A 13,242-nucleotide genomic window follows, 5' to 3' on the forward strand; every position below is an offset into this window, starting at 1 on the left:
CACATGCTAAGTCCTCATGCCTCCCCTTGGTCAATCCCTGTCTGAATTTTCTGAGAACATTGCTCTCTATCCTTTTATGTGCATTCTATCATTTTTTATTCTGAGACTTTGACACCAGATGTATTTATCTGGAGTTGGAAAGAAAAACTCTTTCTACTTCCTTGAAGCAACTTGGTTTGTCTCACACTTCTGAGGCTGGTTATTTAGGTGTAGACGGTAAATTACTGAGACTGAACTCGGGCAAGTTCCTTGATTTCTGAGCCTCAGTTTCAGCATATGAAAAAATGGCAATAATAATAATACGCACTTCATACTACTGTTGAGTGGATTTTAAAAAGTTTCTAAAAGTCTTCGGATGTCTTCTTTAGTCTTCTTTCTAAAAGTCTTTCTAAAAGTCTTGGCATGTAGCAGGCATGCAATAAAGAGCAATACAGGTAACAGTTCTCAGTGCATTGAAATTATAATAATATTCACATTATTATAGATGTTAAGATGTATATATTTATATTTTAGTAGTGATGAAGGAACTTGATTAAATATCTGGATTAATCCCTGCTACTTTAACTGTAAAGTAGTCTAATCTAGTGTTTTTACTTTAATGTTTGTCATACCTGGCATAGGACAAAACACATAAGTTGAAGTGAAATATAATCTAGGTGTCCATGAGAATGTCTATTTTAAGTTGAAGACAGGGCATAAACAATTTCCATTCATTTATTCACCTTTTTCTCATCAAACTACTAAAAAAATAGCTATTACACATTAATAATCTCCTTCTTCTTAATATAGGCTAGTATTAATATAAATAATCATTATTATCTTCCTTAAACTGAGTGTTCACTGTATGTCCCAGGCACTATGCAAACTATTTTATGTATAGTATCTCATTTGATCATCCCTATGCTAACTCACACAATCCCATGAGACAGACATTATCTCTATTCCAAAAAAGAACAAACAGAAGTCCAAACAAGCTAAGAAACTTGCCCTAGTCACGCTGCTAGTAGGTCATCAAATGAAGATACAAACTACAGTCTTTCTCAGTGCAAAGCCTCCAACACTAACCAGTATACTTTCAACAATCATTTATTTAAAAACAAATAACTACAGAGGGTGGATTCTGGGAGAAATGGGGGACATTTGTAATCGTGTCAACAATAACAAAAGGCTAAACACTGATTTTTTAAAACCCAAAGGCGTGACTGTTTTAATAAAAGCATACAACATTATGGTGTATTTGCACCTTTTTATCTGAGCATCCTAAAGAGTTACATGGAGGGCGGAAGCATCAGAGACTAAGTAGACATATGGAGCAAATGTCAGAATACAATAAATACACAAGTATATTACCTTTAAGAAAGTTTATGAAGTTTGTAAGCAATTAAAGACCATAATAAAAAGCATTCATGTTAAAGAACAAAATCAGATGGCTTGTGCATTGGTTTTCTTTTAAAAACATGAAGCTGAAGTACTTTATTTGTAGACAGTTATTTCAAAATAACAGCCTGGCTCTTGGTTACAAAACAGAGAACTACTTTATATCCTCTGATTTCCCTCTGATCGCAAATGACAAATCCGAGACTACAGAAGTCAGAATTGAAAGATACTACAGCCAGTGCCTCTGCCTTCCAAGTGTTCAGATATTGGATTTTGAGTTTAGAAAACTCCTCTCATACCTAAGCCAAATCAGCAAAAACTGAAAAGTCAGCACATACAAGGGCAATGAAAGAGTAATGTTCATGAGAATTGGGTTTCTAAAACTCCAACCTAGAGAAAAGTGCATATTAAACTAGCCATAGATCCAGATAAGATAAATACTAGTATTTAAAATGTACACTGAAAAATAAATAATGATAGTAATAATATGCAGTACTTACACACTACTCTGTGTCAGGCAGTACTCTGATGTGCTTTTAAGATTATATATATTTTATATGTTAGCCAAACTACTTTTGCCATCATGGGTAAATTGGAAGAATATCTGACCATCTCATTCAAATCTTAGAGATGTATGACTATGCATAAACCTTGTGGTATTTCACTGGACCTGGCAATATACCAAAGGTGTAGCACTCTTACCCTCTACAAAACAGACTTCTTACATTTTGGATACATATACAACTTTAATTTATTACCTGTTAATAGGATTATTTGGGGGGGGTAACAAAAATACAAAAGTCATTGCTTCTTTTCCTCCCTCCCCCAAATACTCTATACATCTTAAGAAAAGCATTTTAAAGATTTTTGTATAAAATGTAGTCTAACACAATAAAATATCTGTCAAGCAGGACAAGAACTGGTCAAAGAAATGCAAAGTTGCATTTTCAGGTAATAATTTCCATATGAATTAAACTATACACCCATTTAAGACGGAAACTTGGGTAAACCTAGAATAGAACACAGCTATCAGAATATTTTTACCTTTGTTGAAATCGGGTCACATAAGTCACTACCCCTATTGAACATTTTGAGGATGCTAATACTATATAAAATGGAGGGGGTGGATAGTTTTCCATTGATTACTACAGACACATTAGTATTTGAAAATAGTCAATCTCTCAAAAAGAGAAACCAAATTTATCTTATCTCTCCTTCAGCCTCCCTCTCCATGAATACGTGGAAAAACTAGCCACCCAGAGGGAGAGTTCAAGAACTGCTAGAGTCATGGACACGGGGAAATCAGATGTGCCTAATTTGGCAACAGGCATTAATATGAGCAAGCAAGCCAAACTGTTTCAGAATTGAACAGTATCTCTTAGAATGTGAAAAATTAATTTTCTTTTGCTGCCACATTCAGTTTCTCAGTGGGACCTGCAGCCCACATTTTCTAGTGAATACAGTGGAATTAGAATATGTGATTCTGTTTAAGCATTCATTTATATTTCTGTTACAATTCTCCTAAGTAACTGCCTCCTCACAGAGTTGAAGCATTTGGAGATGCTTCAGTAAGGGAAGCATTAACACTGTACTGAATTTCCCATATTATCAAAAAGAATTCATAATATAATGTAAAGAAAAATATAAAATTAATGATAAAAGTCTCTGGATGAGACTTTAGACCTGATTCACATGTTTACATTGAATTAATAATGTTTAAAAGTAAGTGCTTTTGGAGTTAAGATATATTGTTTATATATTCAGTATGAAGGTCAATTATTTATATACAAATACATATAGGAGGTCTGTCTGGAAAAATTTCAGCCATTGTTAATATAATAAGAATAGTTTGCAAGATATCCATGTAACCTGGCAGCCAAGGAGAATGGACTGGAATGTGCAAGTGTGAAAAATGACAACTTCACTGTACTAGTCAGTGGGGTGGTAGACAACATTGAGTGAGAGTGTTTACTGTGTGGCTGTCACATTAAAAATGACTGAGCAAGTGCATCAATGAATGTGCCTTAAATTTTACATGAAGCTTGAACATTCCTCCATGGAAACTACTGGGAGGATTCAGAAGCCTGTAGCTATGGGCAACTAGTGATTGGCAGCTTCATCAGGACAACACACCCACTCATGCATCACACCTTGTGCAGATTTTTTTGGCGAAACATCAAATCACCCAGGTGACTCAGTCCCCCTATAGCCAAGATTTGACACCCCACTTTTCCGAAAACTAAAATCACCTTTGAAAAGGAAGATATTTCAGACCATTGTTGAGATTCAGGGAAATACAACCTGACAGCTGATGGCCATTGGGTGGACTGTGTGGGGTCCCAAGGTGCCTTACCAAATGCCAAATACCTTATACCTTAATACCAAATACCCTAATTTGGTATTAAGTATCCAGAAAGGGCAAATCTACAGAAATTTTAAAAGTAGGTTAGTAGTTTCCTGGCCCCTGGGATGGCAACCAGGATTGACTGTAAATGGGCATGGGGATTTTATTGGGGTGACAGAAATATTCTAAAACTTATTTTCTTCACTTAATATACTTTAGAAATCCAATTAAGTCTGTGAACTTTTAAATGACTATTCATAAAATTAGAATAAACATGAATGTTTAGTAATTCAGTTTTAATACCATATCTTATCACCTTTCAATGTTCATACTAGTTAATATTTGTAAATTTTCTTAATCCAAAACGAGTGTTAAAACTGTACTTTCACATACATGCACATACATAGGTTTATCTATCGTTTATCTGTATGTCTCATTTCCTAGTCCAGATCTAACTAGCACACGTGTATGTTTATTAACTTGCATGTGCCCATTGGTCTCACTCCCTTACTAAGTCTGAAGGTACTAAAGGACAGAATAAATGTCTTCAGTTGGGTTTGGTTTTGTAAACACATCCCGATTATGGGGAAGAGATCTGACTTTAGAAAAACTTACAGAAGTAAAGCCACACTTACTGTACAGATGGGTAAGGCCATGGTGGGGCGGGACCATAAATGTACTGTCATTACAAGGAGACTCATACATGGGGACAACATGGGAGTCACCTGGGCCATCACAACGATCATGGAAGGCTTCCTGAAACCAGTGCCAGAACTGGACCCTGGGGGCTAAGTAAACAAATCTGGCAAGACAATGCAAGGAGGGCATTTTACGACAATACAAGAAACACAGAGGCATGAAAAGAGCATGATGCCCGTGGCATAACCACAAGCACACAGATAGTACACGCTACTAAATATTTGACGTGCTTAGTGGCCGGGGGCTAGGGTTGAGGAAGAGAATGCAGTCAGAACATCAAGGCCCTGCATGGACTTTATTCTTTTGGCCACAGGAGAATCTTAAGCTTCTTCCCACTTATTTATGGTTGCATCTCAGCACCTAGCACAGTGACTTGCTTGCCCTTTTTCCAATGCAGTCAGAGATTAATTTTGCGCCTATAATCACCTTTAAATATTAATGAAATACAGAAGACTGTCAGTGTAAATTATATTCAGAGAAAATCTATCAAAAAAATCTAAAATGAAGCTAAGAATATTGACTCATATCTGAAACTAGGTGTTGGTAAACAGTGCTGAACGAATTAATAAGTGAGGCCATGTCTCTGGGCGGGACTGAATGAGAATGAAAGAATAGTTTTTAAAAAGGAGAAGAAGGAGAATATTAGAGGAGGAGGAGAGGACAGAGAAGGAGGAGAGTGGCACAAGACTTAAAATTAAAAAGTAATGGGAAGAGTTTTTCCAGGTCAGAATCTTACTGATGATTTCCCCTCCAACCCCTGCCCCACCCTGCCCCACCACGCTATCAGGGGGAGTGGCACGGCAGCCTCTCACCTGGGCAGGTACACTTCCACTTTTTGCTTCTTCACAGAGTTTGCCCATTCTTCAATCAGCTGTGCTTTGACCAGTGGCTCCAGAGTGGCCAGTGGGACTTCTTGTCTGGACAACACCAGCATCATACTTATCTCATCTCCCTCATATGGTATTTCTAGGACTTGGTAGATACCACCAGCTTCATTGGAACCATCACTAAATTCCCCTAAAAAAAATCAAAGTTCCATATCAAAGCCTAAATAAAATGTTTAAATTTGTTATAAAGCTTTTTTTCCCCAAATAGTGTGTAGAATATAAAATTTAGGCATCTGAGAAAAAGAGGGTTTATTTAAAAATAGACCTTGAAATTTAAGTGAATCCTAAGCCTTACAGAATCTATTTTATTTTAGAATCCCAGAATTATTTCATGTTTGTCATAACATGTTCTCTAGACTTCGTTTTTATTTTTAAATGAGACTTCAAATGAATACAAATTCAAAAGATATTATTAGAAACAATAAAAATTTCTGGTTAGAAAAATGAAGTCCTCGATCCAATATTGCATTTACCAATATCCACCTGATTACTAAGGGAAAAGCTGACCGTGTAATACCTGGTGTTCTATTACTATCACAGCTAAGAGTTTTGGGGCCAAGTTTAAAGGCAGCACAACCAGAATGAAACCTACTGCATTCTACAATAGGTATCTAGTGTATTGTGGTGCTTATCACCTTCAAATTAGGTGATTAGGTAAATTAGATAATTGGCTTTGTGTTCCATAAACTTAGCTAAATTGACTAGGCTTTCATAAACAAATTAGTCTTTAAAATAAATGATCCTGCCACAACTTTAGAATTTTCCCCATTTATAAAAAAGTAATACTTTTGTTGTGAATATTTTCCTGCACTTGATCTAGGGCCTTTAAACATCACATTAAACATTTTGGTTCTCAAATAAATGGGTATTTTCTTTTTAGTTTTGACTATTAATTTGATTAACTGTGATTACAATGTTTTATTTTTACAATGTATTTTAAATAGATTAAGCTACTAGTTCTAACATACATTTAGTTTAAAATTACACTTCTGTTTATGAAAACAAACTAATCCGGTTTAATATAGGGTATAAGAAGGATTAACACCTGAAACTTCTGAAAAATGAAATGTCTATGAAGATAATACCAAGGATATTGAACTGTATCACAAATTACAGACTCTCAACAAATGAAACTATGAATGAATAATTATGTCTAACCATACATACATAAGTGTGAAGGCAAAACTTCAAAGAATATTTGCTGTTTAAAAAGTTGTAAGGAATCAAATCAAGAGCTGGGTGAATATATGGATCATTGAAAACCACCNACACCTGAAACTTCTGAAAAATGAAATGTCTATGAAGATAATACCAAGGATATTGAACTGTATCACAAATTACAGACTCTCAACAAATGAAACTATGAATGAATAATTATGTCTAACCATACATACATAAGTGTGAAGGCAAAACTTCAAAGAATATTTGCTGTTTAAAAAGTTGTAAGGAATCAAATCAAGAGCTGGGTGGAATATATGGATCACTGAAAACCACCCAAAGCCAATGGCTTTTTGTAGTAATTGAATATTCTTACACAGGTCAGGTATTTCTATGTGAATAAAGTCATTCTGCAGGTGTGATTACATTTACAAATTAAAGAAACATATTGAAAAGCTGTCAATGCACGTAATATTCACTCAGGATTTAATCAGAGGCTTGGAAGATGGAGCCAAGGAAATTGAATTGTAGCTCAAACTAGATTGATGAGAATTTAAGTAATGAATGTTTCATGTTCTTTTTTAGGAATTTGTTGAATTACCTCTAAGAGAGAGAAATAAAAGCCAAAATGTCATACCATAATAAAATTCTCCTTGTTGATACATCATTGGAATTTGGACTTCACTTTCATCATCTTTAGTGAAGGAAAAGGTTCTAGTATTTTCAGGTCTAAATTGTGACTTCCAGTTACCCTTGAAATAGACAGCACTGATGAGGGCCAGATGAGTGACAGAGTCAAAATCTCTTGGGGACACCAAATCTTTCAACAGACCTGTTCAGGAAAAATAAATGGGTGAAAATTCATATTAAATTGGAAGATGAAATGGGACCAACGATTATCAAACTACTATCTGATAGAGTGTTATAGAAAGACTATAAACCATTACGAAAAGTAAAATAAAACTTAAAAGTATCTTACTTTCAAAAGAAAAATGTTCACGCATACAATTATAGCTTCAGGGCATCTAAAATACCCACACCACCTAAAATTACACAAGTATCTTAATACTTGCACAAACCACAGAACCATATACAACAGAATCTCCAGCTTCAGTACTTTCTAGTTGCAATGATGCATGTAAAACTCGCACTCAGTAAATGTTTCTATCTTTATTCTTAATCATTGTACCTGATTAAAATGTCATTCAGTTCAAACATGCTCCCATATATGTTGGATCTCTTTCTACCAAATATAACAAGTACTTTTGACAGCAGAAAACAGACAAGCGAAATCCAATTTAACCTACGATCTATGATGCCTCTTTATTTATTTTTTTTCACACACGCCTAGACCAGGGACTGATACCTTTTTTTCTATCACTTGGGATGTTCCTTTCCAAGTTTATTTGGAGAGATACTGGGTCTTTGTTGATTGCTATATGTTTAAAAAGAGGATGGAAACAAAGAGCTTTTAATAATTCAATCTATTTCAGGTAGATTATTATTCTTTTTTAGTGTTGTTCACATACAGTTGTCTCCAGATTATTATTCTTGATTTATTTGTTCAATGTTAAAAAAACAAGCATGATTTCTTTTGACTCGCATTTTAATCTCATCGTTGAAAGAGTGACTTTAGGGAAGTTGATCATAGAGAAAAAGTAATATAGTGAAAAAGATAGGACCAATTTTTGTCCTATATTCTCTCATTTTACTAATTACAGCACTTCTGTGCTTACAAAGGTGCTTTAGCATCTTAAAAATTTATATGTCACAAGGGAACATCATCAGGGCTTTTTGTTGTTTTTCCAACATATACTGTATTAGATTTACTTTATTTGCAGAGGTCAACAATATGAATTAATTTAATGAAAAGCTGTAGTCAAAATACTTTAAATTTGGTCTCAATTTTTAAGATTCTAATTTCAATTATTTGTGTGGTTTGCAGGCCCGTGCTCAGTCCACTGAGCTACGCCAGCCAGGGCTAATTTCAATTATTTGTATGGTAAAATTGGAAAATAAGATAATAAAATACAAAAAACCTAGAAAACTTGAATACATTTAAAATATATCAATTGAAAATAAAATGTAAAATTCATGCATCTCTTCCTAATTTCTTTCCATTTATTTGGGCCTAAAATGGGATGTTCTCTTTTAAAAGAATCCTAAAGAGGTTTTCGATTACCAATCAAGTTCTGTGGTTTAAAGGCCAAGAAAAATGTTTAAACTCTGACTTTTAACTCTCTTATTCTATTTTGACCATAAGACATACCAACTGCCATTCCAACTAGTATCTAATTCATTAGTAAGCTCAAGCAAAATTTCATATAGTAGCTAAAATTACCATATAGAGAAAACCTATCAAATGGAGAGTACAGATTTCAGATCAATTTATCAGTGCCAAAATTCTATACATACCAAAAGACTAAACTTATTTCTCAAATGTTTACTCGTAAACAGTGCTTCTAAAAACACTTTAATCTACATAAAGTAATTATTAGATACTCAACTAAATGTTATCTAATATTCAAAATGCAGTAAGAACGAGAAGACAATATCAGAAGCAAGAAAAAGTCAAAACTAAGCTATTTGGGACAGAAAAGAACCAAATGACGTACTATTTGTGTTATTCTCCACCCACTTATTGATACCGTTGGCCACAGCAATATTTTCACTGAAGTCCACATGTTTTACTTCCGCGTTAAAATATTTTTTTATCATTTGCAAAAACTTATCATTGATGTGAAATTCATTTTGCACAAAGAGGGAATTGGCAATTTTCATCACATACTGGCTCTTTTCAGCAGTTACCATGTTAGAAAACTCCTTCAGGAAAGAAAATTCTTCACCTACAAAAAGACACAGGGTAAGTTTTTTTAATGGAAAAAACATGGAGAGTCGAAGAGCAAAACACAGCCAGGACCCAAAAGAAAAGCACCCCCTCACTCCTCAAACCTGCCTTGGTGACGGGGGTCAATATTTGTGAGATGTTTAATGTTCAAATCAACATTTTTGCAGTTTAGCATTATCAACTGATAACTATTTTTCACTTTAATTGATATCCTGGTAAAATCCACTCCTATAAATCAATCAAAAATGCAATCCTATAAAGTCAGATTTTTGGTTGTTCACTTTCAAAGTACTTAGGTTACTTTCATTAAATTAGTCTTATGTTTATCAGAAATAAGAAGTAAGTGTAATTAGTTTAAATATCAAATTATTTCTTAAAATTTACTTTTAATAGACTTTTAAAAAATCTTACAACTGAAAATCCATTAGAAATTGTTTCAATTCTTAACTTTTTAATGAGTTAACTCACATGTATCTTAGAAACATTAAAATAGAGATCTTACGCCCTGTCAAAGTGATTAAATAATACATATTGTCTACAAATTTTCTCCAATACATATAGTTCTCTTAACAATGCAACATTTCAAAAAAGATTCATAGATGCTATGTAAACAATGAAGATACAACTGATTTTAAGCAAAAAAAAACCCCTGATATTCTTAGAGAATCATGTTGCTTTTCTTTAGAGCATTCATCAGTTGTAAATTTTTATTTATTTACATGATAATTGATTAATAATATATGTCACTCCCTCTAGATTGAAAATTCCATTAGAGCAAGAACCTTGTTTGCTTTTGTTTATAACAGTAAGGTTTATTTAAATAATAACATTATTATTAATAATCATATATAATTTCTGTAGATTAACTCAGCCTGAGACAGAGCCTGGAATTAGCTTCTTTCTTGGGTTTCCTAGCGCTTCTCGTGGCCACACCATCTCAATGAGATTATTCTGTTACTGTGTGTAAATACTGCTGCCTCTGGCATAAGACAACATAACTGAAAGTTAAAGTTAAACCATCCTGAGAAATCGAATCTGAGCACGCTTACCAGCTTTCAGGCTGTCATATCCCATTGAGTGACGAATTTCTTTCAGGGTAGATCCTTGAGCGCCCAGTTCCATCATTCCCATTGCAACGGCGATGCTCAATGGAGAGAAAAGAATATTTTCATCTTCCCCAGTGGCTCGGAGGTTATTATACATATTCACTGACAACTCTGCAATGGTTCCATCAGGGAGAGTGGCCCCTCTGGCCAGACTTTGCAGAACCAGCAAAGAGAAAAGTCCAAGGAAAGCCATGTTGGAACTGTTTCAATCCTGGAAAGTAGCAATTTACATATGAATTATCTCAGGAAAAGAGAAAGAAGAGTATATATATGTGAATTATTTCTTAGATATGTTATAAAGTAAATCAAAAGATTTTTATTTTTTATATTCACTGATTGCATTTTTTGTTACCTTTTAGTCCCCTTCTATACCCCTCTCCCCCAGCAATCACCACCCTGTTGTCCACATCCCCGAGTCCTTTTTCTTTTTTGCTTGATCCTTCCACTCCCTAACCAGCCCCCAGAGCCGTCACCCTGATCTCTATCTTTGAGTCTGTCTCTATTTTGCTTGTTAGTTCAGTTTGTTCATTAGATTCCACATATGAGTGAATCCTTTGGTATTTGTCTTTAATATACAGTGTTAATATCTTTATAACAAAATCCCCATTGAAGGATATGTTGGAAGTTCCCATTTTCCAAAAGTTAATTAGTAGTCAAATGAGTACATGCCATTGCTAAGTGCTGAGGATATTCTCAGGAGCAAGATAGCCCTGGCCCCACCTTTCATACGTGTAAGATTATGTATACATACATGTACAAAAACTAATTATATGTTGTGTTTTTGAGGCTGATTTATCCATTTTTCATAGCTTCACCATATATGTTTTGGTCATAACTTGGAAACAGTTTACTGTAGCTTGTTCCATGCAACATACACAGGACAAGTATAATGAGAACCAAAAGATATTTACAGGATTTTAATGAACTTGTGAAGTTAGACATTTAACAATGGCACTTCACTCGTTCACTAGAACTGTTCAAATTAACATACCATGCGGCTGGGTTACCAAGTAGTGGGAAGAGATCAGACACACACCTGCCACAGGCCCCAGTTCATCAGCCCAGACTGCAGAACCCACAGGAAGTGGTAACCCCGAGGAAATGTAGATTCAGCATGACCCTGTCTGGTTTTCCCTTACCCACTGGGTTCTCTAAGAAGCTGCTGCTCCCAGTAACAATCTCTGAGCAGGGAGAGACCTCTTACAACACCATCCTTTTAGACTCAGGATAATGTTCCCATGTCAGTTTATACCAAGCTGGAGATGCTATTTAAATGATTGTTTCTACACATTCAGCTCTCCTGGTTCTTGCACTGACTTCTCTGAGGAAGAGAAAGCAGCACAAGTGTCCAGATATCTCTGAAGAACATTTCTGCCTCTCAGCACACCAATGTTCCAAAGCCCTGTCTTCCCACAAGCAGCCAGACTGGTGCACACCGGGGTCAGGACACTCTTTCCTTGTATTCTTACATTTTGTTACTGTAGGCATCTGGAAGCTAAATTTTTTATTTAAAAAATTAAGTAGCTTACTTGTGCTTGATATGAGTATATTTAAATCATCATTAAAACAGCATGGAAAGTGATGTTGAGCAAACATATTTGGAAAATCATATTTCAATTAGTATGAAACATTAGTAATCCCCATTACTCAGTTAACAGAGTGCGTACACATTTAACTTAAGAGTAGTGTGTTTCCAACAGATTTTTAAGTCACAGCTTCCTAATCAATCCTGTAATATTTTTAATTTCAATTTCAGAGAACTGCCTGGTTAATTTGTAAGCCCTTCACATCTTAGGGTGTAATTTAGGTATGGAGTTTTTTATTTTTGATTGAGAGGTTCCAAGTTTCTGCTATCCTAAACCCATGTTTATATGAAACTTCAAATAATACTCTCTTGTTTAGGAAAGTAAGGTTAGCCCACCTGTAAATATGGACTCTCACAACTCATTCTGTGAGGAGGCAAAAGAGGGCTGATGTGGGGAGACCGAGTACACTGCTGCAGAACAGCATCATTCTTGTGCGCCACATGGGGACAGAAGCCAGGTACCGAGAGAGCTCAGCTACCCTGCTAGTCTACCAACTCCAGCCACCTACGGGAGGCTGCTCTGGCATTCTCTCCTCCTTCTCTACACCAGAGAACTCCAGGAAAAGATGGAGGTAGAATATATATGTTTTCTCCTTCTAAGATCAGATGGCAATTTAGCAGGCACCCTTCTAAGTTAAAAGAATTTAAAACATATTCAGTATTTAATACTTATGATGCAATACTGCTTAGGAGAACTTTGAAATCCAAATCAGATCCCAAAGTCCATGCTCTGAATCACACATGACACTCTGCTGTGATCAGACACGCCATCCTAACTTCTGCCCTGTGAGGACCCCAACCTGGTCCTCATATTTTCACTTAATGTTACCCAGTGTAAGGCAAAAAAATTAAAGTCACTCTATCATTGTAGTATCTGTCACTCAATAATATGACTATTTGGATACCACTGCATTTAACATGAATATCAAATTTCAGGCTAAAAAAAAGGTTTCATTCATATAAAACAAAAACTAACCCACTACAAATCAATAAGAATTCCAGGAAAACAAAGCCAAGTATACTATGTTCATGGGTATTTTTATTTACAAGAGAATGTATCATGCAATAATAATGGTGAACATATGATGTGTGACCTTTGGCCAGTCACATGCATTCTTTCAGTCTCAGCTTTCTCACTCATTAAATGAAGACACTACTTCCTACTCTGAGTAACATTAAAGAAATAAATGAGATCATGCGTGTGTCAAGCACTCGTTTGAAACTACAAGTTATACTAA

General features: G+C 35.1%; 1 protein-coding gene across 1 annotated transcript in view; it reads right to left on the minus strand.

The window, feature by feature from the left end:
• Positions 1-13,242, minus strand: part of SERPINI1 (serpin family I member 1) — a 77,056-nt gene that overhangs the window by 17,926 nt on the left and 45,888 nt on the right. The window contains exons 2-5 of the mRNA XM_037046596.1: positions 10,363-10,630; positions 9,081-9,311; positions 7,103-7,297; positions 5,233-5,437 (exon numbers count right to left, since the gene is read on the minus strand). Of these exons, the coding sequence (XP_036902491.1) occupies positions 5,233-5,437; positions 7,103-7,297; positions 9,081-9,311; positions 10,363-10,612 (881 nt within the window). The 5' untranslated portion in view covers positions 10,613-10,630. The remainder of the gene's footprint in view (positions 1-5,232; positions 5,438-7,102; positions 7,298-9,080; positions 9,312-10,362; positions 10,631-13,242) is intronic.

Source organism: Sturnira hondurensis, unplaced genomic scaffold (assembly GCF_014824575.4).
Source record: "Sturnira hondurensis isolate 20B ecotype Veracruz unplaced genomic scaffold, ASM1482457v3 Scaffold0005279, whole genome shotgun sequence".
In the NCBI taxonomy this organism is placed as follows: Eukaryota; Metazoa; Chordata; class Mammalia; order Chiroptera; family Phyllostomidae; genus Sturnira; species Sturnira hondurensis.